At 46.1% G+C, this 27,850-nt stretch overlaps 1 protein-coding gene across 16 annotated transcripts in view; it reads right to left on the reverse strand.

The window, feature by feature from the left end:
* LOC127006664 (aryl hydrocarbon receptor nuclear translocator homolog) overlaps window positions 1-27,850 on the reverse strand; it is a 136,473-nt gene that overhangs the window by 18,655 nt on the left and 89,968 nt on the right. For 7 of the 16 annotated variants that reach the window (XM_050876935.1, XM_050876854.1, XM_050876845.1 and 4 more), the window contains exons 4-5: window positions 4,996-5,022; window positions 2,416-2,573 (exon numbers count right to left, since the gene is read on the reverse strand). In XM_050876935.1, coding sequence (XP_050732892.1) covers window positions 2,416-2,573; window positions 4,996-5,022 — 185 coding nt within the window. Of the gene's footprint in view, window positions 1-2,415; window positions 2,574-4,995; window positions 5,023-21,165; window positions 21,187-27,850 lie in introns of all 16 variants that reach the window. The other 9 variants (XM_050876954.1, XM_050876928.1, XM_050876919.1 and 6 more) reach the window with 2 other exon arrangements.

Below are 27,850 nucleotides of genomic sequence, written 5' to 3' on the forward strand. Positions count from 1 at the left end.
TAAAGATGTAAAGATGAGCATCAATTGACAACAAAGGAGTCTAAGCAGGTCACCCGAAACACAGACAAACACTGCGAGGGAGAGAGGGCGAGAGGGCGGCGGTCTGCTAGGTCGGGGAAAGCGGAGTGACCGAGGCCAGTGGCGAACACGACACAGCCGCACAAGCAGTGTTCTTCAGCCTCCTCTGCCCGCGGCCCCTCCCAAGCACACGCACAGCTCTAGGGTCTCACGAGGGAATCAGACTCCTTTCTTCTACGGGGACCGTCCTTTTCCGACCTTCGCTATATTACACAAACTATCGTTCATGGGGAATCCGTCGACTCGCGTTTGCGAGAAGCGTCTAGCCTCAACACAAACTGTCGTCAGCAATGTGTAAAAAGGGGCAAAAACCTCAAGGAAAAGCAATATATCCTTTCCCCAAACTTGCTACTTTACACAAATTTTCGTATACATGTCTGTGTCATCGGGCAGTCAGGAAGGAATGTGAACTGACTAGACATCACGGTGAAACGAAAGCAATAAACTAGTCACGATGTTATCTGTAAAGTGAAAATTTATTGCGTCGAGAAGCACTCCAGACGTATCATGCCAAACGCTGTAGAGAAAATACAGACAAGTTCACATTTATATTATTGTCAAACTTTTAACCTGTCAGATAAATTAATGGCAATACTATCGGTAATTCCACAACGTAAACAAAGAAACAGGGAAAAAGTGTGATTCTCAAGGTGAACTGATGTGAGATCCACAAACGTCCAAGTGATAAGGGTTTCCCCTCCCCTCAGTACAAAGAAAGAGGGAGAACTGGCCTTCACCCGAGTTATCTATTCGTCTGAGTCACAAGCTCACGCCCACTCTTTCTTTGCCAAGGTCTATTTATAAAACAGAATGTCATCAGATACTTGCAATGAGCTACCAAGCATGAGTCTGCACATCATCTTTACAGTGATATTTTATATCTCAATACTAATTCACTATCGATACTGTCACGTAAAAATAGTTAATTTTCCACTGCCGTTTGCACAGTTGGAGTCTTGGTCACAGCAACTAATACTCTACTGCCGCCACCCTAAGTGAACCACCCTTGTACTGATACAATTAATGTAGCTGTGACAACTGTCCGAGACGACCTGAAATATATCGGATCCTTGTAAATACTATATCCAAAGTGAATAATAGTTCAACAACAGAGCTTTTCCCTTCTTTCCAACCATCTTTTGAATAGGTTACAAGATGCATGTACTCAATAATGTGGCTCAAAAAGGTCATCATCATAACCATCTCTAACTATTTGTCAACTATTTGCCCAACTTTTTACACATATCTGTTTGATGTTAGTGTATTTCATTCTGCTACGGCAAAGGCTTTAATTTTCTCTCTCTACCTGGTCCTCTGTAGGCCCTGACCGCCAATAACTTACGTAAACAGCTCTATGCATGCCGCGGCCCGTCAGTCTACTTATTGTTCCTGATCGTCATTAGAATATCGTCAACTTTTGTCTCTTGACTCTCTTCCATAATCTATGTTATTTGTTTCTTATCTCTTATGTCCAACCATTTTTTCTTCATTCCTCTTCAGGCGCTATTAAGCTTTCTCTCTACACCTTTGGTGAGGCGTCAAGTCTCTGACCCGTTTATTGGGACTACAGGGGTCAAATCGTATACATTTATCTTCGGTAAAAGTGGAAAATTACTGTTAATCATCAAAAGCGATCCATCGCATTTCAGTGCCCTTCTTGATTTTTTTTTCCCGCGGGCTGCGTTTGCCCACTGTTTCTCCTTCAGCTATGTATTTCTGTATCCTCTCGTATCTCGTTCCTGATTACCATTTATTGTCCGGCCAACTGGTTATTAAAAAAAACGGAAGTCTAATAGCTAAAAGCTAATTAAAAAAAGTCTTAGTTAACATGGATAAGAAAAACTAATACAAGCAAGACTGCAAGACATTTGAGCAGCGGTGAGTGCGGGTGTGGTGAGTGGAGGGTGAGCATCCATGAAGTAGTGGTGACATGAAGTAGTGGTGATGCACGTGCGTGGCGCTAGGTGTGACAGGCGAGTGGCACTAACAGATGGCTGGCCTACTGGTCCTGAATACACATCAAGAGGTGTGTCGCTGAGCCCCCGCTAAGGGTGAGCATAGTTGGCACCGTTGAGAGAAAGGTACCCCGAGGCGATCATGAACATGGACCAGACTGTCGACACTGAGTGAGAGGATCACCTCTAGCTAGGGACCTAAGGAAGTGTGTGTCAGGAAGAGATTAAGTCTGAGGGAACTAATGCCTCAAATGGGAAGAAAAGAGGAAGGGAGAACACCAATAAGATTGACTTTATGGGGACGAGCATAGGAAGGAGACCTGGCAGAGTAGATACAAGAAGATACAAGTGGAATGAAGCCATAAGGTCAAGGTATACTCACCCCTGAGGGCCTTCATGTGGGCCACGGCCATGCGGAGGATGGTGAGCTTGTCGGGTTTGCGGGCCAGCGCCGAGCAGGTGGGCACCATGTCGCTCAGCTCTGCGATGTACGCCGTCATCTTGTTGCGACGGCGACGTTCGATCTCGCAGTGGTTTTCCCTGCACCCAAATAATAAAAACACGTTAGAACTTGGGCAAAGAATGCATAATGTATTCCTAATATGAAATAAGTGTAACTGATTACTCATTATGTATTTGTTTTCAAATGAGTTTAATGTAACTTTTGTGTGAAACAATGACAAATAATACACAAATATCGCCGGATTAGCATGCCGGCGCCCCGCCCTTCCCGCAGAGCTATAATTATATGCTCCAAAAACCCTGATTTATCATTACCACAATGAATACTGTCAGAAGCAAGTGAAACAAAAATCAGCACGGAAAATAAATACACTAAACAAAAGGCACATTTACACACCTAAAAGAAGCACTTCCGACCTACCGGAGCAAGCAAGCACCCAGGTGACGGAGGCCCCGGGTGACGGACGCCCCGCACCCCCGGCAAACCCAGCACCAGCTCGCTAAGGACACCAACACCCCGGCCACCGCCACAAGCTACCCCCAGCACGTGCCCCGGACCAGAGACCCCCATGCGACCCACCACTACAACCAGTCAACCACAGAGTCAAAGGAAGCCAGGAAACCATTCGTGCCGCGGATGGAAGGCGACTACCGACACAGGATGGATTTTTGTCAATCCATAAAAGATTACGCAGATAGATTATTCCGCCCGACCACAGATGTACCTTTGCAATAATTACTTATAAAAAGGTACTATCAGCATTACGTACCCAGGCCAACTTCTCGACGGGTTTAGATTGCAGCTACTTAGCCCTGACTCGTTAAGTGTACCATATGACCGAAGCCCAACCGTGTATCATGAACAGTGTACCAACGCATTATAACCTTACCCTGGACATGTACTACGTCTTCCTTAATTAACTACGAGTCACCTTCAACAAGTCCTGCCTTTACTCCCAGCTTGTTAGTCATATTATACTCTCTCTCTCTCTCTCTCTCTCTCTCTCTCTCTCTCTCTCTCTCTCTCTCTCTCTCTCTCTCTCTCTCTCTCTCTCTCTCTCTCTCTCTCTCTCTTGCTTTTCCTCTTTTGCTATTTCTCTTCTCCCGCTCTCGATCTTCCTCTCTCTTGCTCTTCCGTTCTCTCCTTTTTCCTCTCTCTATCTTCCTTTCTTGCTTTTCCCCTCTTGCTCTTCCTCTCCCTTGCTCTTCCTCTCCCTTGCTCTTCCTCTCTCTTGCTCTTTATCTCTCTCGCTCCACCTCTCTGGCTCTCATTCTCCCTCTCCCTTTCGTCAGTGCATGCAAGTCTTCCGAGCCAACGTTTCCAAGGGCCGTGGTCTCCGCCGCCTCCCCACGCTGGCTTTGTCTGGCAGGTGGGGACGGTAGTAACATCGAGTGGCGGTCAACAGCGGGGAAGGATGATACCCGCGGCACTATCAATGGTGGCCGCCTTGCCTGGGGCCACACGTGCAGGACCGGGAGGGTTGAGCACTGCCTCCACCGCCTGATACAACGCTGTGATACTGTGAACCGCGACCACGAGGCTCCCTCTCTCTTTCTCTACAACTTCATGTTACTACTCCTCTCAGCGGGAAGGGTTTGATTCATGTCTTATTATCGTTGCTTAAAACTCTACTCCATGGTGCACGTACAGGAGATATGGCCAATGATACGAGATGCTGTGTTTAAAAAAAAAAAAAAATTCAAGTAAACCCGCCTATGCATGTATACCTGAAGATGTCCCCCATCGCCTCCATGAACTGTTTGGGAAGGTGGAGCTTAGGGTCAAAGGAGCTGCCTCGTACATGCCTACCGGCCTCTTGCAGACACCTGCGTTCTTATGTTCTTATGTTCTTATGTTTGCTTTTTTTTTTTTTTCCCAACGCGTCAGCAACACCAGGTGGGAGGAGGATAGGGGACAGGTGTGACTGAGACTGAGGACGCCGAATCAAAGCAGGCACAGGTGTCGTTTGGTGTTATGTCCGAACACAAACATTTGACTTAGAAACCTTTGCCTCCTCATTAGCCGAAGACATACATTAAACATCCCGAAAAATCAAACATCAACTAGTCCACAGAAGAACCATCATCATTAATGTTACACTTACATAACCCTACCCGTCACCAGCAACGTTCCTCCGACCCAAAACATAACGTTTCCACAAAACCACCATCAATATTACACGTTCTCTATATCCGTCACCAGAAACGTTCCTCCCACCCAAAACAGGTTCTTAGACAACTGATTCATTCACATGCAATAAAGTATACATAACAGGCGGCCATGCATTGGGGATTAATCATAAATAAGAGAAGAGGGAAACAGAGAGAGAGAGAGAGGGACAGACGTGCAACAAAGAACATTAACAAGATGCTCCCAGCCACCTGCAGACACCTGTGAGACTACCTTGACAAGCACGACTAACTAACTACAGCAGGCCAGCCACGGCGGGCAGGCGAGCAGCGGCACTAACACGGTAAAGAAGGTGAGAAAGACACACACCTACGCTCGATCTCGCAGTTGTTCTCCCTGAGGACAAACAAACGACAAATATTACTTTTACAAGAAGACAACCTCGAAATGTACGAGCGGGGCACCCAATTAACCTCTCGCCGCGCCAGGGCCACAGAGGAGGACGGGGAGGAAGAGGGGGAGGGGTGAGAGGAGGAGGAGGAGGAGGAGGAGGGGTCATGGGGATAGACATTCACTACCTGGCACTCTGCTAGGAAATTCGAGGCCTGCCCTGGCATCCTTCTACATGTCATATATATTTAATCTCAGTCCCCTTATGGGTATAGTGGGAGGCGTCGTGTGTGTGTGTGTGTGTGTGTGTGTGTGTGTGTGTGTGTGTGTAATAAGAGGCGGTGATAAAGGTAAACGTGCGAGTGCAGGTGAGGTGCGTGTGGCAGAAGGTGGGAGGGCAGTGGGTGTGGAGGGAACGGGCAAGTGGCAAAGGTGTGAAGGGTACGGAAGGCAGCCATACGGAAGGCAGGTGGTGGGAGTGGGGGTGATGGGGCTGATGGTGGTGGTGGTAGTGGGGGTGGGGGGGTGATGGTGATGGTGGTGGTGGTGGTGGGGGTGATGGTGGTGGTGGTGGTGGGGGTGATGGTGGTGGGGGTGATGGGGATGGGGGTGGGGGTGGGGGTTACAGATGAGTGCTGGCTATACAGGTGAGGAGGAGGAGGAGGAGGAGGAGGAGGGAGAGGTCAAAGAGCAAGTTGAGTTAGAGCAAGAGAGTGATTCCGTTCCGGGTGCCCAAGATGTGTGTGTGTGTGTGTGTGTGTGTGTGTGTGTGTGTGTGTGTGTGTGTGTGTGTGTGTGTGTGTGTGTGTGTGTGTTGGTAAATCGTTGATAATATGTTTGGCGCACCGCTACAAGACGCAATAAGCCAGTCATGTGTTCAGTGCTGACAATATGAAGCAGACGAACACTCGAGGGATGAGATAAGGCTGAAGGGAAGAGGGGCTAAAGCGATGGAGGAGGAATGAATGGAGGAATGCAATATGTCAGTCGTGTATGAAAAGTCTGTTACGCTGATCAAAAGAACACAAAGAATTATTCCCGTTCAGTTAGCGAGAAAAATGAACATAGCATAGGGAGCAAGGGAAACTATAGGGCCTAGGATGGACGGGGAAATGATATGAAAGGCTAAAATACACTTCAGTCAAGTGTCCTCAATTGGTTGATTCAAGTGGTCCAAGGACAAATTCAGAGGACATGATCTCGACATAATTGAGAAGAAACGAGGGCACTGTTGAAACTGAGACAACACATTTATAATAAGGGATATGCTCTCGTCGTCACTAAGAAGAAATCAAGGTGTTCCTCCAGAAATTTATTACGGGAATGATAAACTTTAGATTATTCAGAAACAAATTACATCTACATCACTCAGGAGAAACATTTGTAGAATAGCAGGATGATGATGGTGATGATGATGATGAGAAAGAGCGTGTGGAAGGTAGGGTGAAGGGAGAGACGAATGGAAGGAGGAGGAGAAAGAGGACAAACGAAGAGGTTAATTTAGAAGGAAGAAAGTGATAAGCAGAGAGAGAAGGGAGGATGATGAGGAGGAGGAGGTAAACGAGGAGGAGATATGAAGGCAGAGAAGTAGAGAGAGGGATGAGGGAGAATAACAGCCACCCTCATTACATACTCTCCCTGACTTCGCATTGCACCGAGCCACAGCTGCAAGCAAGGGAAACGGGGAGCGGAGGGAGCGTGGGATTGACGGAGAGAGGAAGGGAAGGAAGGAGGTGAAGGAAACCATTAGTATGTATTCTGAATTATAGCTGTTAGCTGTGACTTGATGATAGATAAGTGGTGTTATAATGAAGTATTAAGGTGGGGTACGTGAGGGGACTAAACGAACACCAGGTAAAGTTGTGAGAGGCAGGTGAGAGAGAGAGAGAGAGAGAGAGAGAGAGAGAGAGAGAGAGAGAGAGAGAGAGAGTGTGTGTGTGTGTGTGTGTGTGTGTGTGTGTGTGTGTGTGTGTGTGTGTGTGTGTGTGTGTGTGTGTGTGTGTGTCAAAATCCCATCAAACATAATTCCCCAACACACACACACACACACACACACACACACACACACACACACACACACACACACACACACACACACACACACACACCAGGGCGGCGGCAACAAGTATACCTGTCCCCCCATCAAGGTATTTAAACTTCCTTAATAAGAGTAAATCGCAGCCGCACGAGTGACTCCAAATCACACACAAACGGCACGAAGGTCGATCCTCCCTACCAGAAGGAGGAGGAGGAGGAGGAGGAGGAGGAGGAGAAGTGGAAGCGGGTGATATGTGCGGAAGGGATCTGTGGTGGAGGACGGGAGGGAAAGAAGTGGGGGAGGAACGAGAGGAAGGGAGAGAAAATAAAAGAGACATTGTAGTAATATAGAAGGAAGAGGAGGAGAACAATGGGGGAGAGAAAGATGATGCGATAGGAAGAATATACGTTGAGTTAAGAGGAGGGAGGTAAGTTAGGTGGGAGAGAAGACACAAGGAAAATGAAGTGTATGCTATGTGAAAAAGAAAATATGTAAGGAAAGGTGCATGGGCGAATAGACGGAAATGAAGGGAGAGACGAAGGGGAGGAGGAGGAAGAAGAGAAGGAGGAGGACAGATGAAGAGGTTGATTTGGAAGGAAGAAAATGGTAAGCAGACAGAGAAGGGAGGGATGACGGGTGTAATGGAGTCGGGGGAAAAAAATATAAAAGAAGTAGATGAGGATAAAATAAAATAAAAGTTGTCCTGTATACATATTGAAAGGACAGAAGACAGGACAGCGATAGACGATAATAAGTATACAAATAACCAAAACGGAGAGCACCACCATCCATAAACACACACACACACACACACACACACACACACACACACACACGCCAACACCACCCTTACCTCCCACACTATCACCAACGCGCATCCCGCCACACAACGCAACCCCATCTCATTCAGACGTTTCCTTATCAGGCGTTAACATATAAGTAGACGCAAATGACTATTAATTTCCCGCCCACCCCGTCACAGCCCTTTCTCTTACTACACACGAGATAAAGGGGGAAGGGGGGGAGGGGGAGGAAAGGGGTGGGTGGGGCGTGACGTGAACTCAGTAGACTGCTATGCCGCCACCTCCTCCTCCTCCGGCTCGTCCTCCTCCAACTGGTGTGTGTGTGTGTGTGTGTGTGTGTGTGTGTGCTCGCAAATCTTTCCGTAAAAAATAAAAAAAAAATAAAAAAATTATCTACCTAAGCTCGCCATTCTGTAACTACCTAATATTTGAAGATGCCAAGGTAAGCACTTTAATCCTCAGTGTGAGAATTCTTATTTCGTTCTTGAAATGATACTATTGTTGCTGTAACGATAAGCAGGACGTGGTGTAAGCGTTTTACGACTCTCCTACTTATTCTCGCTCCAGTGTTAGTGTTACCGTTGCTTCTCTGTATCTCCTGACTATTTATTTCCATGGACAAACGTTCTCGAGTGTAGTGGTGTAAGGGAAAATCCGGAAGAACAAGGAAAACAACAGCAGATCTACGGGTATTAAAGCGTTCCTATATCGCGCAATTAATGTTATAAGATCTTATCAGCACCGTGATACGACGCCAGGTGATTCAGCCGAGACTGCCGCGTTTCGAACATTTATTAAAGATGACACATTACTGAGAAGTTAAATAACAAAACATCTCTCTTTCAGCAAGCTAGAAAGAAACACTTCTCAATAAAATGCCGTGAAATTTAAGGCAAGCAATAAATTTAAGAACACGGCAGAGGTGAGTATACAACCGGAAACAGCTCGTTCATACCGGGATTAAGTGATAAAAATACTGGTTGAATCTCGAAAGAAGGTGATGGAGATGACGTAAAAGGCATGTCATGGAGAAGGAAGAGGTGAGGAAGCCATGCAGCCAGCAAATTCTGAACACAATCCAAGGAAGAGCGTTAGTGAAGGGTTCAAAGTTAGGAACAAGAGGATACTTTTCTAATGACAGAACACAATCCAAGGAAGAGCGTTAGTGAAGGGTTCAAAGTTAGGAACAAGAGGATATTTTTCTAATGACACTTCTTAGGTTTGTTTAGGACGGAGTGCATAGCGTAGCCGTAGGGGGATCAGTCATTTATGGTGGTATAAGTGGTGGTTATGGAACACTGAAGTTAGTATGTATATTAAAGGTTTTGGGATGTATTCTTAGGCTATTGATGATATATTTGTTCCACTATGAAAGTAACTTGGGATGGGTATTTTGATTCATGTCTAGGATGTTTTATAATCCCATGAAGAGCAGGTCGTCCGGGCAATGGTGTGGATTAAAGCATAGGAAAAAGTCAACATAATGGACGTAGATGAGGTGCTTGGCTTAAGTGAGACGGCTGATAGCTGGTGATACACGACACAATCTTATAACAACATTCTTATCTTTGAGTGTTATCTATTTAACTTCTGAACGTTTCAAATTTAGAAGCGGTGCTCTAGTGTAAGTATACTGAGCGGATACTAACAAGTGTCAATGTAGGTTATACTGAAATTAATGGTAAAAGTTAGTTATGATGAAAGCAATGAAGGCCACATCTCTGCTGCCCCCTCGGTACACAACGCCGGGCCCAACACTCCGCCGGGCATCATAAATGTTCACATCTTATCTCGGAACAAGCCAAGGAATAGCTTAAGAAGTATTCCAAGCAAATACAAATAAACATTAAACATGAAGCATAGCCAACCACCTCCAAACTCAGTCACATGTTGTGGTTCTGATAACTATAGTCCGTTTCATTCCGTCTGTCCACTCGCGAACGTAGATATAGCACCTGCGCATTGTTAGCTCGTGATTGCGTGAAGATCAACTTTATATTTTCAGCGATATATTTGAAAGTTTGTGTATACAAAAAATCCTCAAGCCATCGTATATAAACCGCAAAAAAAGATTTGCATCGGTAATTATATATACCACAGAAGCACACGAAGGAACAACTTGTATATCAAACAGTAGTCTGATCATACTCGAAGGACCTAAAGCTTTTCAGATACTCATATTTCATCTCATTCAGATATACATAAAGTGACATACGACTCTGCAAGTGTCTATATATAAGGAATTTTTATGTGTTGCACATAAATAACATGGGTAGCCTAATATTTGAAATAGCCTAGCATCGCGTCCAATAGTTATTTACTATTTCATGTTATTTCCATTATTGATCATTATTTACATGCAGTAAATTATTAAGATACCCTTTATTTGCACCTACAGAGCCAGATGTCTTTTAATATACCTGAAATGAGCTATCAATCAAAGAATTTGCAAAACCATCGATCGTTCGAGCATGATGTGACTATGTTATATGATACAAACTTGTCTTTCCGTGTGCTTGTATGTTAGATTATCGATGCAAACGACTGAGTTGTTTTTTGTTTACATAAACATTGAAATATATTATTAAAAAAAATAAGCTTGAATGTCTATTACAACAGTTGATTTTCACCCATTCACGAACTAGAAATGCGCAGGAGCCATATCTATCAAAAGTCCCGCTTTGTTGGTGGACAGATGGAATGAAACAGACTATAGTCAACAACATCGGCAACCCGGCGGACATGAATGGGGCTCCTTTTTTGTCTGTATTCCTCTATAAAAAGTTCGTAGCTCTATGCAATACTAAAAGGTTAAACTCTGCGGCCCCGTGACGGTTAACGTGATAAACATATTACTATGACGTCAGATGCTGCTAGATATATAAATATTTCAAGCTCTCCATAGGCTGGAAGAATATCATAATGGCGTGCCTGTTTCTTAGCACATCAACAACTCGGAGTTAGATTTCTCAAGTTATCATTACAAGGTTCTCAGTAACGTGCAACGAATGAATGGCCAGTGTGGACGGGGCTGTGAAATGTGTCCTGGAGACCACCACGCCAGCACCATGACCACTCGGCCACCGCGGCCCCTAACGGAGGCGGGAGAGTCGGCCAATCAGCACATACAATCTCCCCTACACATGGCCGTGATGTCCCCAGACTCAGAGGTCACTCACCGGGGAGTCTGGGGCATGGGGAGGCTGCCTAACCTCCCGAGGTGGAAGTACGGCATCACAGCCTCCTAGGCAACCGCCAGCGATACACTTACAGCAGATATGATTAATGCTGAGCGTGAGCACATTACCATATGTATGTGGAGGGTGTGGCGGGCAGCGGGCGCCCCATGGACCAGCCTCAGCACAATGTCTCCGTGGGCAAGGGTGGGGTGAGGGCGTGGCCGAGGCCCTGAACGATGGTACGTACAGACGGAAGGTGTGTGTGGGGGCGTGGGCCGGCCATTGACAGCGGGTCACGACACAGCCCCGCAGGACCCGCTATAAACCCTTTACGACTGGCCGGGGGCTGTCCGGCCACCTATCATCCCGCCATAATATCGCAGAATGCCACATCAGATAAGTCCCCGAAAGGCTCGTGTCCCCCACCGCGTCTGTGGCCGCCCCTCACTCACTGCCATGTCCAGGGCCCTGATTCAAACGGGCCTGGGGATGCAGTGGAGGCCAGCTGCTGGGGCACCGCAACGCCGCGCGAAGGGCACCCCTACCACAGCTCCAGGCATAAGGCAGCTCCCCTACCCCAAAAATAAATAAGAGAAACGAGCTTTCAAACAAATCTTAAAACGCAGCATGAAAAAAAATCAACTTTTATTCCGAAACTGTTTAAACACACACACACACACACACACACACACACACACACACACACACACACACACACACATACATACACGCGCGCGCGCTGTTTCTACTTAATTTATTTGCTACTGACGTTCTGTTGGCTCACTCGGGAAGGCGCTGCAGCCATGACACCGGGCGGCACTGAGCATGAGATGAGCGGGGTCGGGGTGGTAGGTAGGGTGGAGGAGGAACGCAATGGTACAGTTCAATAAGAAAAAAGTCCTATACATACACGAGAGAACGTAGTAATATAAAAGCGGTTTTAAAACACACAGGTAAGCTATATACAGTCAGCAGCACCTGTTTTCTTTTTTATCCAATTCTTTATTATCTACTCAATTGTTCATGACACGGCTGATTAATTCGGGGGCAACTGTAGAAGAGCGTGGGCGAGGCGACCTTTGGCGACACGGTGCAGTGGGCGTGAGGGCGGCGAGGGGCTCGCCACCTGGCCCCGCCCTGCTTGGGGAGCCGAGAGCCGAGACGCCGCGCACTGTACACTGAATGGCCGTCAGGCTTTTTGTTTCGTCAAGGTTAACCAGTTTTGTGAACGTTTTTTCTTGCTGTTATTAACGCCCAGCCATCAGAGCATGAAGTTCAGAGATTCCCTCATTCAAACTTCACACAAGAAAGCAGCGAGTGTTCTGACCGCAATCCTTTTAAAGCATCGCAGCACATGAAGAGCTTACAAAAAAGGCGGCGAGGGTGATGTTTAGAAGGAAAAATATTTACGTAATTACGCAATCTTCATCCCTCTCACCAACCCTCCCTCGACTCGCTCATCTAACCTGCCTCATACTTTATAGACTAACACTGTTTTGTGGTTCGATATTAACACCGTAATAAACACACACACACACATTGTTTCTCTTTATTTGTCCGCATCTCTCTCTCTCTCTCTCTCTCTCTCTCTCTCTCTCTCTCTCTCTCTCTCTCTCTCTCTCTCAACCACGTATTTGTAACAGGTTAAAGATACACGCAAAAAAAAGAAGTGTCAAAGTATTAGCACGACTTCATCCATCACCGAAGCACCCCACTCGACAAACTCGCCTCAAATATAACTAAACCCGCATGAATAAAAACAAACAATAAGTAAATACCTACACGCAGTCATGGCACCAAGAGATCAAACTACCAACAACACATCATGCCATCGCACGCCTGTGTTATGTTCACGGTTTTTATCTTATCGTGTTGTGCCTTAACTCACCCAAGGCCGCGCTGGCGCAATGGAGGCCAATGGTCGCATTTTAAAACATTTTGTCCCCCAAGTTCACATATTTGACAAGGCTTTCATAGGAGTTGTGGGCATTTCCAGGGGTAGTTTTATGACCCTGGTGGTAGAGTAGCCCTTCCTCTGCACCGTGGACTTAAAAAAAACACTCACTGTAACCCGATTGACCCCCTCTTTGACCTCTAGAAATGGCTGATGTGAGAAGCGAAAGTGTCTTAAAATACCAGACCAGGTGTGAGGAGGATGATATTCAGCAAAAAAAGGAACAAAAAGGGACAAAAGTGAAAAAAAAAACCCCATCATCCAACCAAAGGGACCCAAACTGACTACCAAAGGAATACCAACCGAAGGAGCCCAGAGTGAAAAGCAAGACACTCCGCCAACCAAAAGGGACAAGAGTGAAGAGGAAGAAACTGAGCTGACCAAAGGGAACCAAACTGACAACCCAAGGAATACCAACCAAAGGGACTCAAACTGACTACCAAAGGAATACCAACCGAAGGAGCCCAGAGTGAAAAGCAAGACACTCCGCCAACCAAGGGGACAAGAGTGAAGAGGAAGAAGACACTGAACTGACCAAAGGGACCCAAAGTGACAACCCAAGGAATACCAACCAATGGAGCTCAGAGTGAAAAGGAAGACGCCAACAACCAAAGGAAGGCTGCGCCGACCAAAGTATATATGAGTGAAAAGGAAGACACTTAGCCAACCAAAGGAAGATACATAGGGTCGTATTATGAGACATTTCGCTGCCCAAAAATACATATTTGACAAGGCTTTCGTAAGATGTGTGGGCATTTCCAGGGGTAGTTTTATGACCCTGGTGGTAGTTTGACCCTTCTTCTGTACCATGAACCTAAAGAAACACTCATTAGAACCCGACTGATCCCCTCTTTGACCTTTAGAAATAGCTGATGTGATATGGCAAAGTGTCTTGTAATACCAGCCTTAGCAACCAAAGGAACACTCTTAAACAACCAAAGGATCCCAGTGAAAAAAGAAAGACGCAAGCGCTGGTCACTGATGCTGGGTTTAGTCTTTTATTGGTGGGTCAAACCGGCCCTTCGCGCACCGTTCACCTGCTTCGGTCGTAGTCGAAAACAGGAAAGACAAGCTAAACCTGCGGCCCATACATAAATGACAAGCTTTCACCAAGACCTAGACAATGAGGAGATATAAAGCCTTCTAAAACATCCAGACGATTGTAAACATTCTCCCAAAGTTGGCCTCGTGGGAATTATTTTGCTGGAGGTTCAAAGACGCGAATTGGGACTGTGATCTCAAGCCATCAAAACACACGCTTATACGAGACTCAAGGTTGTATTTTAAAACATTTCGTCGCCCAAGTTCACATATTTGACATGGCTTTCGTAGGAGCTGTAGGCCTTTCCAGGAGTAGTTTCTGACCCTGGTGGTAGTTTGACCCTTCTTCTGTGCCATGAACCTTAAAAAACACTCATTAGAACCCGATTGGTCCCCTCTTTGACCTTTAAAAATAGTTGATGTGAGAAGCGATGGTGTCTTAAAATACAGCCCATACACACAGCCTCGGTGAGGAGCCACGTGCGAAAAGTAAATTTCTTAAGTGCTTTTCTCAGGCGGAAACACTTGACTAAACTGCCTTTCGGTTTGGGCCAAGTAACAAACAGAGGAGGTTTTCCTTTTAATGTCTTCAAACCGAGGACACGAACTTGCAACACACAAGGTTAATATCAACAGTTAGCATATGATGGAGCAAACCAGTATAAAGTGACGACGGCAGGTTATTGTGGCGTCGTTGCTTGCTTCTTGGTGTAAGAGGACGGTGAGAGAGATAAGGTTTATGGTGCTGTAACGTCACTTTTGTTAATTTGTTAAAGAGCGGGAGAATTTCGGCGGAACTGTATTTTTTTCCCCATAGTTTCTCCTCCATCGTAAAAAAAAAAAGAAAGAAGGGCCAACTTAATCACCATGAACCATGCTGGTATAAATGGCCATAAACAAATATTTCAATGCTTCAAACTGAGCCAAGTGGACTGGCGGAGGACGGAGTGAGACTTGCAACTACGACATACCTATAATCGTCATACGTTTATTCATATTCTCCGTTCTTTGTTCGTTGATTTTTGTAGGTGTTGAGGCGCCCCACCTCAAGAACAACTCCTCTCTCTTTTCTTTTCTTTTCTTTTATTTTCTTCTTTGCTTTGCTCTGCTCTGCTCTGCTCTTCTCTTCTCTTCTCTCTCTCTCTCTCTCTCTCTCTCTCTCTCTCTCTCTCTCTCTCTCTCTCTCTCTCTCTCGACCACCTGCACCCCGCCACCACGAACAGCTTCCCGCACCGAGCCACATTTACCAGCCAGCATCAGGTCACGTGCGGCGGTGTAAAAGTAACAACACTAGAACTGGTAACCTTTTCCAAGATGAGCTACTTTCCAAACCTGCCACGCCTTAATCCTAAGCAGGTGGAAAGGAGGCGCCTTCTTCTTGGTAGATTAGCCGCCTATGACATAGCATCTAATCGTGAAGAAATATAGGTCGGTATTATGAGACACTTTGGCTTCTCACACCAGCTATTTCTAAAGGTCAAAGAGGGGGCCAGTCGGGTTCTAATGAGTGTTTCTTCAGGTTCACCGTACAAAGGAAGTGGCAAACTACCACCAGGGCCATAAAACTACCCCTGGAAATGCCTACAACTCCTACAACGAAAGCCTTGTCAAATATGGGTTCTTGGGCTGCGAAATGTCTTGTAATACGACCCATAGTGTTTTTTGCTGGGCTAGATTACAACTTCAGTCCTGGATCTTTCTGCGGCTACAGCTACAAGTAATCGTCGGCTGTAGTATTGACCGGCAACTGGGAGCAGCAAGTAATCATGACGCAGAAACGGTAAAAGAAAGCGACGCGCTGTATACCTTTCCCTCGGGACGGGTTGTTGTAGTCGTGCGCAGTCTTATCACTGGACGAAAAACCCTGAACAGCCTCGAGAGAAGCTTGTAACAAAGGACTTCTGGAGGCAAAACAGGGTAATTTAACTTTCTATTCACAACTAAAGGTAAAAACAAGAGCTGCATAATATAAGGATAGGATAATGATTGCGACGCCTTCCACACAGCAGGTAAGAGTAAATAAAACAAGACCTATTCATTCCTATAAGACAATGCGACGACGGTTGTTATTATTAGACGCTTTCGGCTCTCAAGTCTATTTCCAAAGACCAAAAAGGAGATCAGTCGGGTTACTATGAGTGGTGTTTTAGGTTCATGGCACAGAAGAAGGGTCAAGCTACCACCAGGGTCATAAAACTACCTCTGGAAATGCCCCAGACTCGTACGAAAGCCTTGTTAATTATGTGTGCTTGGGCGCCGAAATGTTTAACCCGTCCGATGCGATTGGCACGGATTTGGCTTTTACTGGTAGCCTGGTAACATATATTCCCAGGTCTTTCTCTGCCTCTGTGGTGGATAGTGGAGTGTTTCCCATGCGGTATTGGTATGGTGGATATTCCCTCCCAAGGTGCATGACTTTACATTTTTCTTCATTGAATTGTAGCAGCCACTTTTTGCTCCCTTCCTGTAGCTTGGTTATGTCTTCTTGTAGGAAATCCGCAGTCAAGGAATTAAGAATACGACCCTATATGCGAATCAGCTGAGGGAAGGTGACAGTACAAGAGCGACTCATCGGTGTGACTAATCAATCTACAAAGAGAAAGTGACCCAAGAGAAAACGATAGAGAATTACAAAGCCGAGCAGCCTAACCCCACGAGTCAGCGGTCTTGAGAAGCACCTAAGACGCGAAGGTTGGAGAGCGGGAAAGGATCGGGATTTCTCAAGGTTTGGGGAAATTACACCTTGATAATTGACGTCCACAGAGCAGCCAGGGCACAGGAGCGAGCTGCCAAGGTGAGATGGGAGGAACATGCATTGCCTGTCTCTCTGTTACTATATGGCCGCTAGCATACGAGTTCCCGAAGTGATGGCCGATACGAAAATATGGTGTGTGGATGTTTGTTTTTCTTTTTTTTCTTTGTGTGTAAGGCTAATCTTGGTCAGTTTCAAGGTTTTGTTGCACTGATTCTGATTTTTTTTTTTTCATTGGATTTATTTTTAGGACTACGCCTTCCGTTTATGTATAATGCATAGGCTTCCTGCTTGGCAATGTCTAGAGTAGCTGTGCTTAATGATCTATCTATCTATCTATCTATCTACCTACCTCCCTACCTCCCTATCTATCTATCTAACTACCTATCTATCTATCTATCTATCTATCTATCTATCTATCTATCTATCTATCTAACTACCTATCTATCTATCTATCTATCTGCGCGTATGTGTGTGTGAGGGAACAACCATTCACCGTCCCAGTTCCAGTCCAGTCCCGGAGGCAGGTTGAGCCTCTCCGCTGGTCAGGCCGACAATAAAAATGCCTCGGAGACATGAAGAAGCGCCGGCACATCCCCTAAACGCCACTCTTTTATAGCGGCAGAGACAGGTAAGTGATCATTCTCCACTTTGGTGAATCATCCCTTAGCGCCTCCCTCTCCTCCTCCCCCTCCCCCCCCTCCCTCCCTTTGGCACTTTACGTAACTCCTGAGGATGTTCATTTTTTTTATTTTTTTATTGTGATGTTTTGTCTGGGTCTTTCTGTTATATGAGTTCATCCCGAGTGTGTGTGTGTGTGTGTGTGTGTGTGTGTGTGTGTGTGTGTGTGTGTGTTACAGTAGTAGTAGTAGTAGTAGTAGTAGTAGTAGTAGTAGGAGGAGGAGGAGGAGGAGGAGGAGGAGGAGGAGGAGGAGGACAACGACGAAAAAGAAGACGATGAAGAAGAAGAAAGAGAAGAAAACTAGAAAATGAAGAAAATAAAGAATAGGACAACGATGATGATGATGATGAGAAGGAGGAGGAGGCCAAATATGGACACAAGAGCACGAATATGACCAAGAAGGACGAGGACGAGGAGAACTAGACCCCCACCCCCCCACCCCGCACAAAAAAAAAAAAAAAAACACGACCAAGGACGACGACAAAGGGATGACAAATAGCAAGGTTTCAGACAGCACGAATCACTGTATCACACAAAGACAGACAGACTAACTAATTGCATCACTCCCCCCCCCCTCCCCCCCAGCCCCTTGAGCATACCACCACCGTCCCGCGAGGAGAAGCTGGAAAAGGTCACGATAGCAGGAGCAGCAGCAGCAGCCTGGCGGTATACACTGGTGAAAATGGACAGGAGATGGCGATGGAGATGGCGTTAGCGTGGCGTTCCTGTCTGTCGAAATTTATTGGTGGTTAAGAAAACGTCTCCGTGTGGGCCTCGTATAATGTGACTGGTTGTCTTGTCTGTTGGAGTCTTGGTGTCCAGCGGCGTGTCGACTTAATGGGAAATGAAAGTCCCTTTTTTTTCTCTCCCTCTTCTTTTTCTTGTCTACTTCCTCTTACCCCACCGCGCCTAGGCTGTGAAATCTCGCCCACCTCGCTTTCTCCTTCAATGGCTCGCTATACAGGTAGGGCGCGAGTATGTATGCAGTGCAGGTAAGTCAGGTGTACACGCGGGGCTGGTGGTGGGAGCGTGGGATGTTGGCGTCAAGGTCGTTGAAGTACCGCCAATTAGCTGATCGTTTACCCCGCTCGTTTCCTTCCGGAGCCCCAATTGTCCCTGAGTAATCAAGGCAAACTACGATTTCCGCTCGCCAAGTACACGAGTTCTTGGCACGTCTTGAGTAGCATGACGAGGGAGAACAAGAGAGAGTGAGAGGAGGGGGTGAGGGGGACGGACGGACATACAGACATACAGGCGGACAGGCGGACGCACAGGTACAGACAACAGACAAGAACAGAGAACGACTAAAAAATACACACATCCACTTCCTCTGCATGCATATCCCCTAACAGCTTTGTCCGAGTCTAAACCCAAGTGCTGGATGGCCCACGTGGCTTGTCAGGCGGCTACGTTAGTTAGGAGGCCATTGCTGTGTAGTCATGTTCCTTATGTTGAGTAGCGGGCTTTTTTTTATTATTGTTTCCTTTTTTTTTGTGCCCTTGAGCTGTCTCCCTTATTGTGGGAAAAAAAAAAAAAGCCACGCTGATGACTGTAGCGAGTGTCCCGTGACTACAATCCTGGTTAGGGGAAAGTACTATGGCCATATTGTAGGTTATTTGGCCAGGAAGCTACGTGGCCATGTTTACTGGGAGGACAAAGTGTATGACAGTTCTCGTCTTGCCACATTCTCCATTCTACTTCTGTCCGTGAATGCTGCAGATCATATACCCAGTGAGTTGCGTGGTCTGTTAAATGAACGAAAGGAAAAGTACGTGCCAATGCGTCAGAGGGAGGAAGGGGTGGAAGGGAATATGTAGCCAGGATCAGCAGTGGGGCATCAGGGAAAGGGTGTTGGTGGGAGGGTGGATTTCATAAGTTAATGGTTCCATAGTCACCAGTGCAATGTTTTTTGGGGGGAGGGGGGGAGGGGGGGGGGGATGGAGGATGTTCGAGTAGACGTAAGGATAGAAGCGGGGGTGGGGTGGGGAGGGGAGATGTAGTCTTCAGAGTGAGCAGTGTTAAGTCAAGGTGGGGGATAGGCGGAGGAGGGACATGTAGTTGGGGAAAAGGTAAGGACGAACATGCAATTCCAGTGTGGTGTCAGGGTAAGGGATAAGGTGGGGAGGAAGATGTAGATTCCAGTCAGTAGCGCAGTGTCAGGGTAAGGGATAAGGTGGAGGAAGATGAAGTTTCCAGTTAGCAGTGTGGTTTCAGGGTGGAGGATATGGTGGGGAGGGAGATGTAGATTCCAGTCAGTAGCGCAGTGTCAGGGTAAGGGATAAGGTGGGGGGAAGATGAAGTTTCCAGTCAGCAGTGTGGTTTCAGGGTAAGGGATAAGGTGGGGGGAAGATGAAGTTTCCAGTCAGCAGTGTGGTTTCAGGGTAAGGGATAAGGTGGAGGAAGATGAAGTTTCCAGAGTCAGCACTGTGGTTTCAGGGTAAGGGATAAGGTGGGAGGAAGATGAAGTTTCCAGAGTCAGTAGAGCAGTATCAGGGTGGGGGATATGCTGAAGAGGATGTTATTTCGCGCGTCAGAAGTGTCATGTCAGGGTGCGTGATATACTGAGGAGGAAGATGCAGTTTTTGGCGTCATCAGTGCAGTGTCAGAATGGGGAGCAGTGAGGGGGGATAAACGGCGGTGTTGGTGAACGTCCGGTGTCCACGGTTCCCACAGGCAAGGCGACAGACCCCCGGCGTGAGGCTGCTGAGAGGCGTTCAGCACCACTGCCTCCAGGATGCTCGACCTCGCGACGGCCACACAAACCTGACACACTTAACAAGGCGGCCAAGTCCACCCATCCCGGACAACAGACAAACACCGACACTTGATCAGAACGGTCTTGAGGTGTCTGGATCTCGCGACACAGAACACACAAGCTGACACACTTCCCAGTGAGGCTAAACTCAGCTTGACAATGCCTCCTGGACGACACAGACAGACAAATCCTACGCTGTATCCATCCGTGGTGCCTAGATCCTTCGCGAGGCGCCACACACCATCCTGACACGGTTCGCAAGGAGGCCAAACCCTTCTAACTCAACCGCCTGAACAACAGAACAAAGCAGGCAATTCCATCCTATATTAAGCCATCTGGACAACATAACAACAACTACACTTGCTCGGTATAGTATTTAAAGGTGTCTAGATCCTTTGCGAGGCGCCTCATTCACATTAAATACAGTACACGTCTTCTAGAACTTTTACAAGGCCAATCCATGTTCTTTCACAGGCATATCCTCCTCTCCTCACCTACGCCAGGACAACAGACAGTAGTGGAAAATGATGACACAAGACTTACGCGGAGCAAAATGCCAATCACTTCATCGGCCCGTCCTACTCTCCTCACCTACGCCAGGACAACATACAGCAGTGGAAAATCATGACACTTAAGAATCATGCAATGACCAATAAACCAGTGCAAAAGGAAAATAAGTACACCGAGTCATGAACAGCACGGAACGTAACATAATCATAATTCACTGACTTCAATGCCAACACACAGCCAGGACACTGTTAAAAATGGGTTAAAAAAGGAAATGCAGTAGTAATTCATTAGTTATTAGTATCATTAATTAACGACTTAGAAGCAAATAATTTTGTTTAATGTCCCCTTAGCGTGCAGTTGATGCAAATACTTTTTTTTTAAACCATCATCATCATTTACTTCCGAATTGTACTTCAAAACAGGAAAAGTACTTACAAGTGGTTATTCGGCCTTCGACTATAAAGGAAACAAATATTAGTGCGGGGGAACAGTATACATGACAAGGTATTGCTTGATTCACATTTTCCACCACTGTGCGATGCTAAACGTCATGAGAAATGTATTCCATCAGTATTATATATATCATGAGAGAGAGAAGAGCGAGAGCGAGATAGAGAGGGAGAGATACAGACAAAGACAGACAAAGAGGGGAGGATATTCTAACTGTATGTCTAACTGTACACAAATATATATAATAAAAGAATGAGAGGAAGAACAGGATAGGTGTGTGTGTGTGTGTGTGTGTGTGTGTGTGTGTGTGTGTGTGTGTGTGTGTGTGTGTGTGTGTGTACCTGTTAACCGGCCGCACCTCGAAGCACAGGTGAGGGAAGGGAAGGGAAGGGAAGGGAAGGGAAGGCAAGGGAAGGGAAGGGAAGGGAAGGGAAGGGAAGGCAAGGCAAGGAAAGGGAAGGAAAATGAAGGGAAGGGAAGGGAAGGGAAGGCAAGGCAAGGGAAGGGAAGGGAGGAAAGGGAAGGGAAGGGAGGAAAGGGAAGGGAAGGGAAGGGAAGGGAAGGTTGGGTATGATAAAAGGTGAAATAGGGGATGTTAATAAGGAAAGGGATTGAAAGGTTATGAATAAGCACCGTAAGGTAAGGAACGGGTAAGGTAAGGCATAACAATTCAAGGAAGGACAAATGAGAGTACGGGAAGGGAATATAAGGGAAAGAAATAATACAGTAAATAAAGAAAGGACAGGAAAGAACATTAACGCGACAAAAGGTATGAAGATTAAAAAATAAATGGCAAGGTAAAACAAGAAAGTAGGTAGGAACAAGTTAAGGAGACGAAAGGTAAGGGAAGACAAGGAAAAAAAAAAGTTAGTATAGGAAAGAGAGGGAAGGGCTGGTGGTGGTGGTGGTGGTGGAGGTGAAGCAAGAAAGTACGTAGGAACAAATTAAGGAGACGAAAGGTAAGGGTAGACAAGGAAAAAAAAAGTTAGTATAGGAAAGAAAGGGAAGGGCTGGTGGTTGTTGGTGGTGGTGGTGGAGGTGAAGGAAACCAGTAACGTATATCAGAGGGCTGCATAACATGATTAGTCAAGTGCTCAACAATGGATTAACAACGGAAGGAGAGCAGAGACCTCCACGCCTCCTGCAGACAGCCCTACAGAGACACCACCACCACGAGGGCGATCAACCGGAGGAACCAAACTCTCAAAAACTCCTCGGACCCAATATACAAATAATACACTTTTTTTTTCTTGAGGGCGAAGTGATGTAGATTCTCCCATACTTCTTCATCTCACACATAATATATACACAGACATAAGAGTATATAGAAGGTGATTGGTGTACTATCCTCCTGCTGTGGTCCATTGGGTATTTATGAAGTCACAATTTACATGAAACAAAACAACAACAAAAAAATATGAAAAAACAGTGGCGAGAGGATACGTATTAAGCTGACTTAGAATGGTGTTGATGAGAAGCAGGAAATTAAAGGAAGACGGAGGAGCATGTTGTGGCTGTACATGTTACAAGGAAGACTTCAAGTGGTGGTGGTGGTGGAGGAGGAGGAGTTTGTGGGTGGGTGTTTGGGGGGGGGGGATGAGGAAAAGGCTTCAAATAGTATTTTCGTCTTAATGCTGTGCAGGTTATCGTTATGCTGTGCGAGTTATGCCACTTCTCGTCCATTTACTCTTCCCGATGCTGACAAATCATATTCAAAGACTGCTACATTGTTACTATTTACTGTCATGTATCATTCCTACTACTACTACTACTACTACTACTACCACTACTACTACTACTACTACTAATAATAATAATAATAATAATAATAAGAGAAGTACAGTTTGGGACACTTTCTGGTAGGCAACTCTTGAGCGACTGACCCCGCTTTCTTAATGAGACTCTGTCCGACTTCCTGCTGACGCCATGCGCAAGTATACACATTCTGACCCGCCATGCCACCCATGCGTTGGCTCCCGCGGGTCCATTTCTCCCCTCTGCTCTGCCACACAGTCCCAACACCTATTTTTTTCTCTCATATGTTACCTATAGCTTACATATGAAAGAGATAGGTGTTGGGACTGTGTGGCAAAGCAGAGGGGAGGAAAAGACCCGCGGGAGCCTACGCCAGACCGGCCTCGACATATTTGGAAGACTATACTTGGGCCCATTTTCTCAGACGCTTTCAGATCTCACAAAAACTATTTCCTACGGCCGCAAAGGATACTCGTCAGGTTCTAATGAGTGGTTTTCACGTTCATGGTGTAGAAGCCTTGTCAAACTCTCATTAGCTTTATAAAACTACCCATGAAACAACACACCACCTCTACAAAGGCTCGATCAAACGTGGATGTATAAGCCCTGAAATGTTGAAGGATATGGTCCTGGCCCCCTCTCTGATCCTTGCTTACTGTGACGGCTGAGTGACGGTCCCCGAGCCTTCACCCCAACACGCTCGCCAGGCACACTCACTCAGCCATGGTCGAGTACGCTTAAGTACGGATGTAATATGTCAAACGAAACTATGCAGGGCGGGACTGTTATTATTATGATCTCATAAGTCACATGGAATTCTATACCGCATCAAATACCAATGATTATTATGTCATACGTGTCAGAGAGGCGGAAGCGGAAAATTGCGAAGACGAATTCCAGTGTTAATGGAGAGAGTTTGCAAAATTGGCTCTTGGGAAACGGATCTTAATCGCACAGGAGCACCCGAGTGTGGTTACTCCTGTTTATTCCCGTGCGAATGTCGTTGCCCTGAGCCATTAACCCTTCCAACGAGAGGCCGCCGGTGGGAAGATAACGCCAGACCGAGGCACTGCTCAGACCAGGCAAGACCAGAATCTCTTCCCCTAGAGCGGCATGCGAGGGGCTGTGTTTCAAGTTAGTGAGTAATGTTAGTCCGCTCTGCTCCCTTGCTAAAGACAGAGACCAAAGAACGTCCCCCTTACGTCCCCCCACCCCCCCCCCCCTCATCCGCCACTCGCTCCCACATCTACACACCTACCAATCACCACTAAAGGAAGTACTTGATTAAGGGTAATATGAAGCTTTCGTGAATAATTCATGTATAAAATTACGTAAGAACACGTTTCTAAAAAAAATAGATATAATAAAGAACTCTAACAAATCATCAATCATTAGCTCGCTGGTAAAATAATTCAATAAAGGAAGGAAGGTGGTGGTGGTGGTGGTGGGAGCGTTTCGCCAAGGGGAAAATACAAGTCTTTAGATAGCTAAAGATAGCTTAACAATTTAGAGTAGAACGAGGTGGTGGCGGCAAAGGAAGAATGAGCCGCGCACACACACACACACACACACACACACACACACACACACACACACACACACACACACACACACGCGCGCGCGGAAAAAAGGACAGACGCTCACTAGTACGAATATGGAGAATAAGTATGAAATACAATACAAATAAATACGACCATGGAAAATTATGATGAATGTCAATAACCAAAAATATAAAGTATTTACTTGAGCTGGCGACGAGGGTGACAGACAGACAGACAGATGGATGAAGCGGGAAGAGCAAGCGTAACGAAAGGGAGGTGATGGGGAGGAGGGAGTAGGAGGGGGGAAGGAGCCACCTCCAGTGACGATAATAACCTCGTCTTGAATAGAGGAAGGGAAAGAATGAAGGGAGAGAGATGGAGGGAAGGGAGGGAAAAGAAAAGGCTGCTATACTACTACCCACTTACCTTTCAATAATAATAACAATAATAATAATAATAATAATAATAATAATAATAATAATAATAATAATAATAATAATAATAATTGTGGTCAAAGTTCGTGTTGGCTAGCGTGACTACGAGAGAGAGAGAGAGAGAGAGAGAGAGAGAGAGAGAGAGAGAGAGAGAGAGAGAGAGAGAGAGAGAGAGAGAGAGAGAGAGAGAGAGAGAGAGAGAGAGACACGTAACATAAAGGCAAATAGTATATAGACGCTGTGTGTGTGTGTGTGTGTGTGTGTGTGTGTGTGTGTGTGTTAAAGTAAGTCTGAGCGAAGGACTGAAGGCGAGAAGGGAAGGAGGGATGAAGGCGGAGGAAGGGGGGGAGAGAGAGAGAGAGAGAGAGAGAGAGAGAGAGAGAGAGAGAGAGAGAGAGAGAGAGAGAGAGAGAGAGAGAGAGAGAGAGAGAGGAGGAAGGAGAGATGTGGGCGGTGGGAGAGATCAACGGAGATGAAAGACAAGCAGAGAAGAAGAGGAGAGGAACGAGGAAGCAGGAGGGAGGGAGGAAGGAAGCAGCACCCATTGGCAGCAGCAGGAGGAGGAGGAGGAGGAGGAGGGAGAGGAGAGGAAGAAGAAAAAGAGGAGTACGAAGAGGAGGCGGAGGTGGTAGTTGTGAAAGTGAAGTATGAGAAGATGCAGGAGGAGGACGGGACTAGGAGGAGGAGGAGGAGGAGCAAAAAAAGGAGGAAAAAGAAAAGGAGAGGCCTGGCTTGGTGGTGGTACTGGTGTGTGCTGGTGTTGACATTCCGCATAATACCCGTGAGTTAGCACACACCAAGGCGGGTTTAACGCCTCCTGCCTCCCAAAAGACGCTCGTGACGCCGGACTAAGGCGGCGCACGAAGACGGCCAATTTGCCAGCGAGGGACGCGGCGGCCGATTGTTTCCAGTGTGGTGGCCATAGTTTAATTAGCCGCGGTGCCCCTGGATCCTCCATCATCCAGTACGTGATGGTGGCCACATTCTCCGAGGCGCGGCGAGGCGGGGACCAAGCCTAGGCACACACACACACACACACACACACACACACACACACACACACACACACACACACATGTAGACATTAACAATTCTCTCTCTCTCTCTCTCTCTCTCTCTCTCTCTCTCTCTCTCTCTCTCTCTCTCTCTCTCTCTCTCTCTCTCTCTCTCTCTCTCTCTCCGTTGTTCGTCTCTGCATCCTCCTAATGAAGTCATTAACCTTTGTAGTTCCCCGCTGGCTTATTTCTCTCTCTCTCTCTCTCTCTCTCTCTCTCTCTCTCTCTCTCTCTCTCTCTCTAACACACACACACACACACACACTTCAACATCACCACCATCACCACCACACTCCACAAAGGCCGCTACTGAGGGGAGGGAGGAGGAGGTGGAGGGAGGGGGCTCACCCATTCTATTTGGCTCGCTCCGTATTCCTGGAAGACCCAACAACTCATCTGATGTCTGGGCCGCCCTGACCTTTCCCTTTTCCCCAAGAAACTCCATTTATCATTATTTCCCCCTTAAAAAAAATCATCGGAGCTTTCCCTCCCTCGCTTCTGAGAAAATCATTACTCATACTCACAAATTTCTGTCACTTTTTTTTTTCATTCCAAATAATCCTATATCACAACTTTCTCTTAAAAGAAAATCCCATATAATTACTCTTCACAGTAATCACCTACCATTACTCATTAAAATAAAAGAAACGTCATTAATCCCTCTAATAAAGCCACAACCCCTTATCAATATATATATATAAAAAAATCGTTACTCCACTTCAAAAAATCCTTATCATAACACTCCTTTAACCCGGTATCCGCGGGGATCATGTTTCTTAAAAGCGAGAAAAAATGAGAAAAAAATCATCACTCACGCAAACCATTTCATCAACGCATTTGTGATCAGTTTATGCATCAGCTATTTTTAAGGGTCTATATCATGGCAAAAAAATGGTCCGTCGCTGGTACACGGTAAGCCACAAATTTGCCCTGTCGCTGCTACCAGGTTAAGCAAAGCCCTTACTACTAATCCCCTTTGAAAAAATAAAAAATACTATGGCCGGTATTATAAGACACTTTTGATTCTCACATCAGCTATTTCTAAAGGTCAAAGCAGGGATTAAATAAGTTCTAATGAGTGTTCTTCTCGGTTCATGGTACAGAAGAAGGGTCAAACTACCACCAGGGCCATAAAACTATCCCTGGAAATGCCGCAAACACCTACGAAAGCCTTGTCAAATTTGTGAACTTGGGCGACGAAATCTAGTAATACGACCCTAAACCTCTCCATCAGTATCATCGAGTCGTAGCTGCGAAAACGAGCAACGAACGAGTGGAAGAACGAGACGACACACCCAATGAATAACACGTCAAGTAGCAACAGGCAGGGCACACAGGAAGAAGGAAAATGGTAACAGGGCGAAGCTAAGTATGTAGTATGCATATCCACATCGGTCTCTTTGTTCCAGTAAGTAGTCGAGTCTCCTAATCACTCCTAAGCTACACGCGAGCAAGGCAGGAAGGAAGTCTTCTATAACCGAGATCTCAGCCTCACACCCTCTTTCACCCCTCCGCCAAACAGCCACCACTCTATGCACGTGCAACTGTCACGGTTCTCTCGCCGAAGCAAAGCGGATCATCATTAGAACCAGAAGAACAGGAGGGCAAAAGTTCTGAATCAAGCATCAATTTTGGTCGGGGACGGATTTTTTTTTTTTTTTTCGTAGGAGCAGCGAGTAGCGGGCTTTTTTTTTTTATTATTGTTTCCTTTTTTTGTGCCCTTGAACTGTTTCCTTTGTTGTAAAAAAGATAAAAATAAAAAAAGCCCTTACTGAATACCTAGCACTCTATTAACGCGTGAAGAATGAGCTATACTATCACATTCTATCAAGTCCTCTTTCCTATTGCATCCTATCCCATCGAATCCTATATCATCTATTTCCAT

The sequence above is a fragment of the Eriocheir sinensis genome, chromosome 3, assembly GCF_024679095.1.
Source record: "Eriocheir sinensis breed Jianghai 21 chromosome 3, ASM2467909v1, whole genome shotgun sequence".
In the NCBI taxonomy this organism is placed as follows: Eukaryota; Metazoa; Arthropoda; class Malacostraca; order Decapoda; family Varunidae; genus Eriocheir; species Eriocheir sinensis.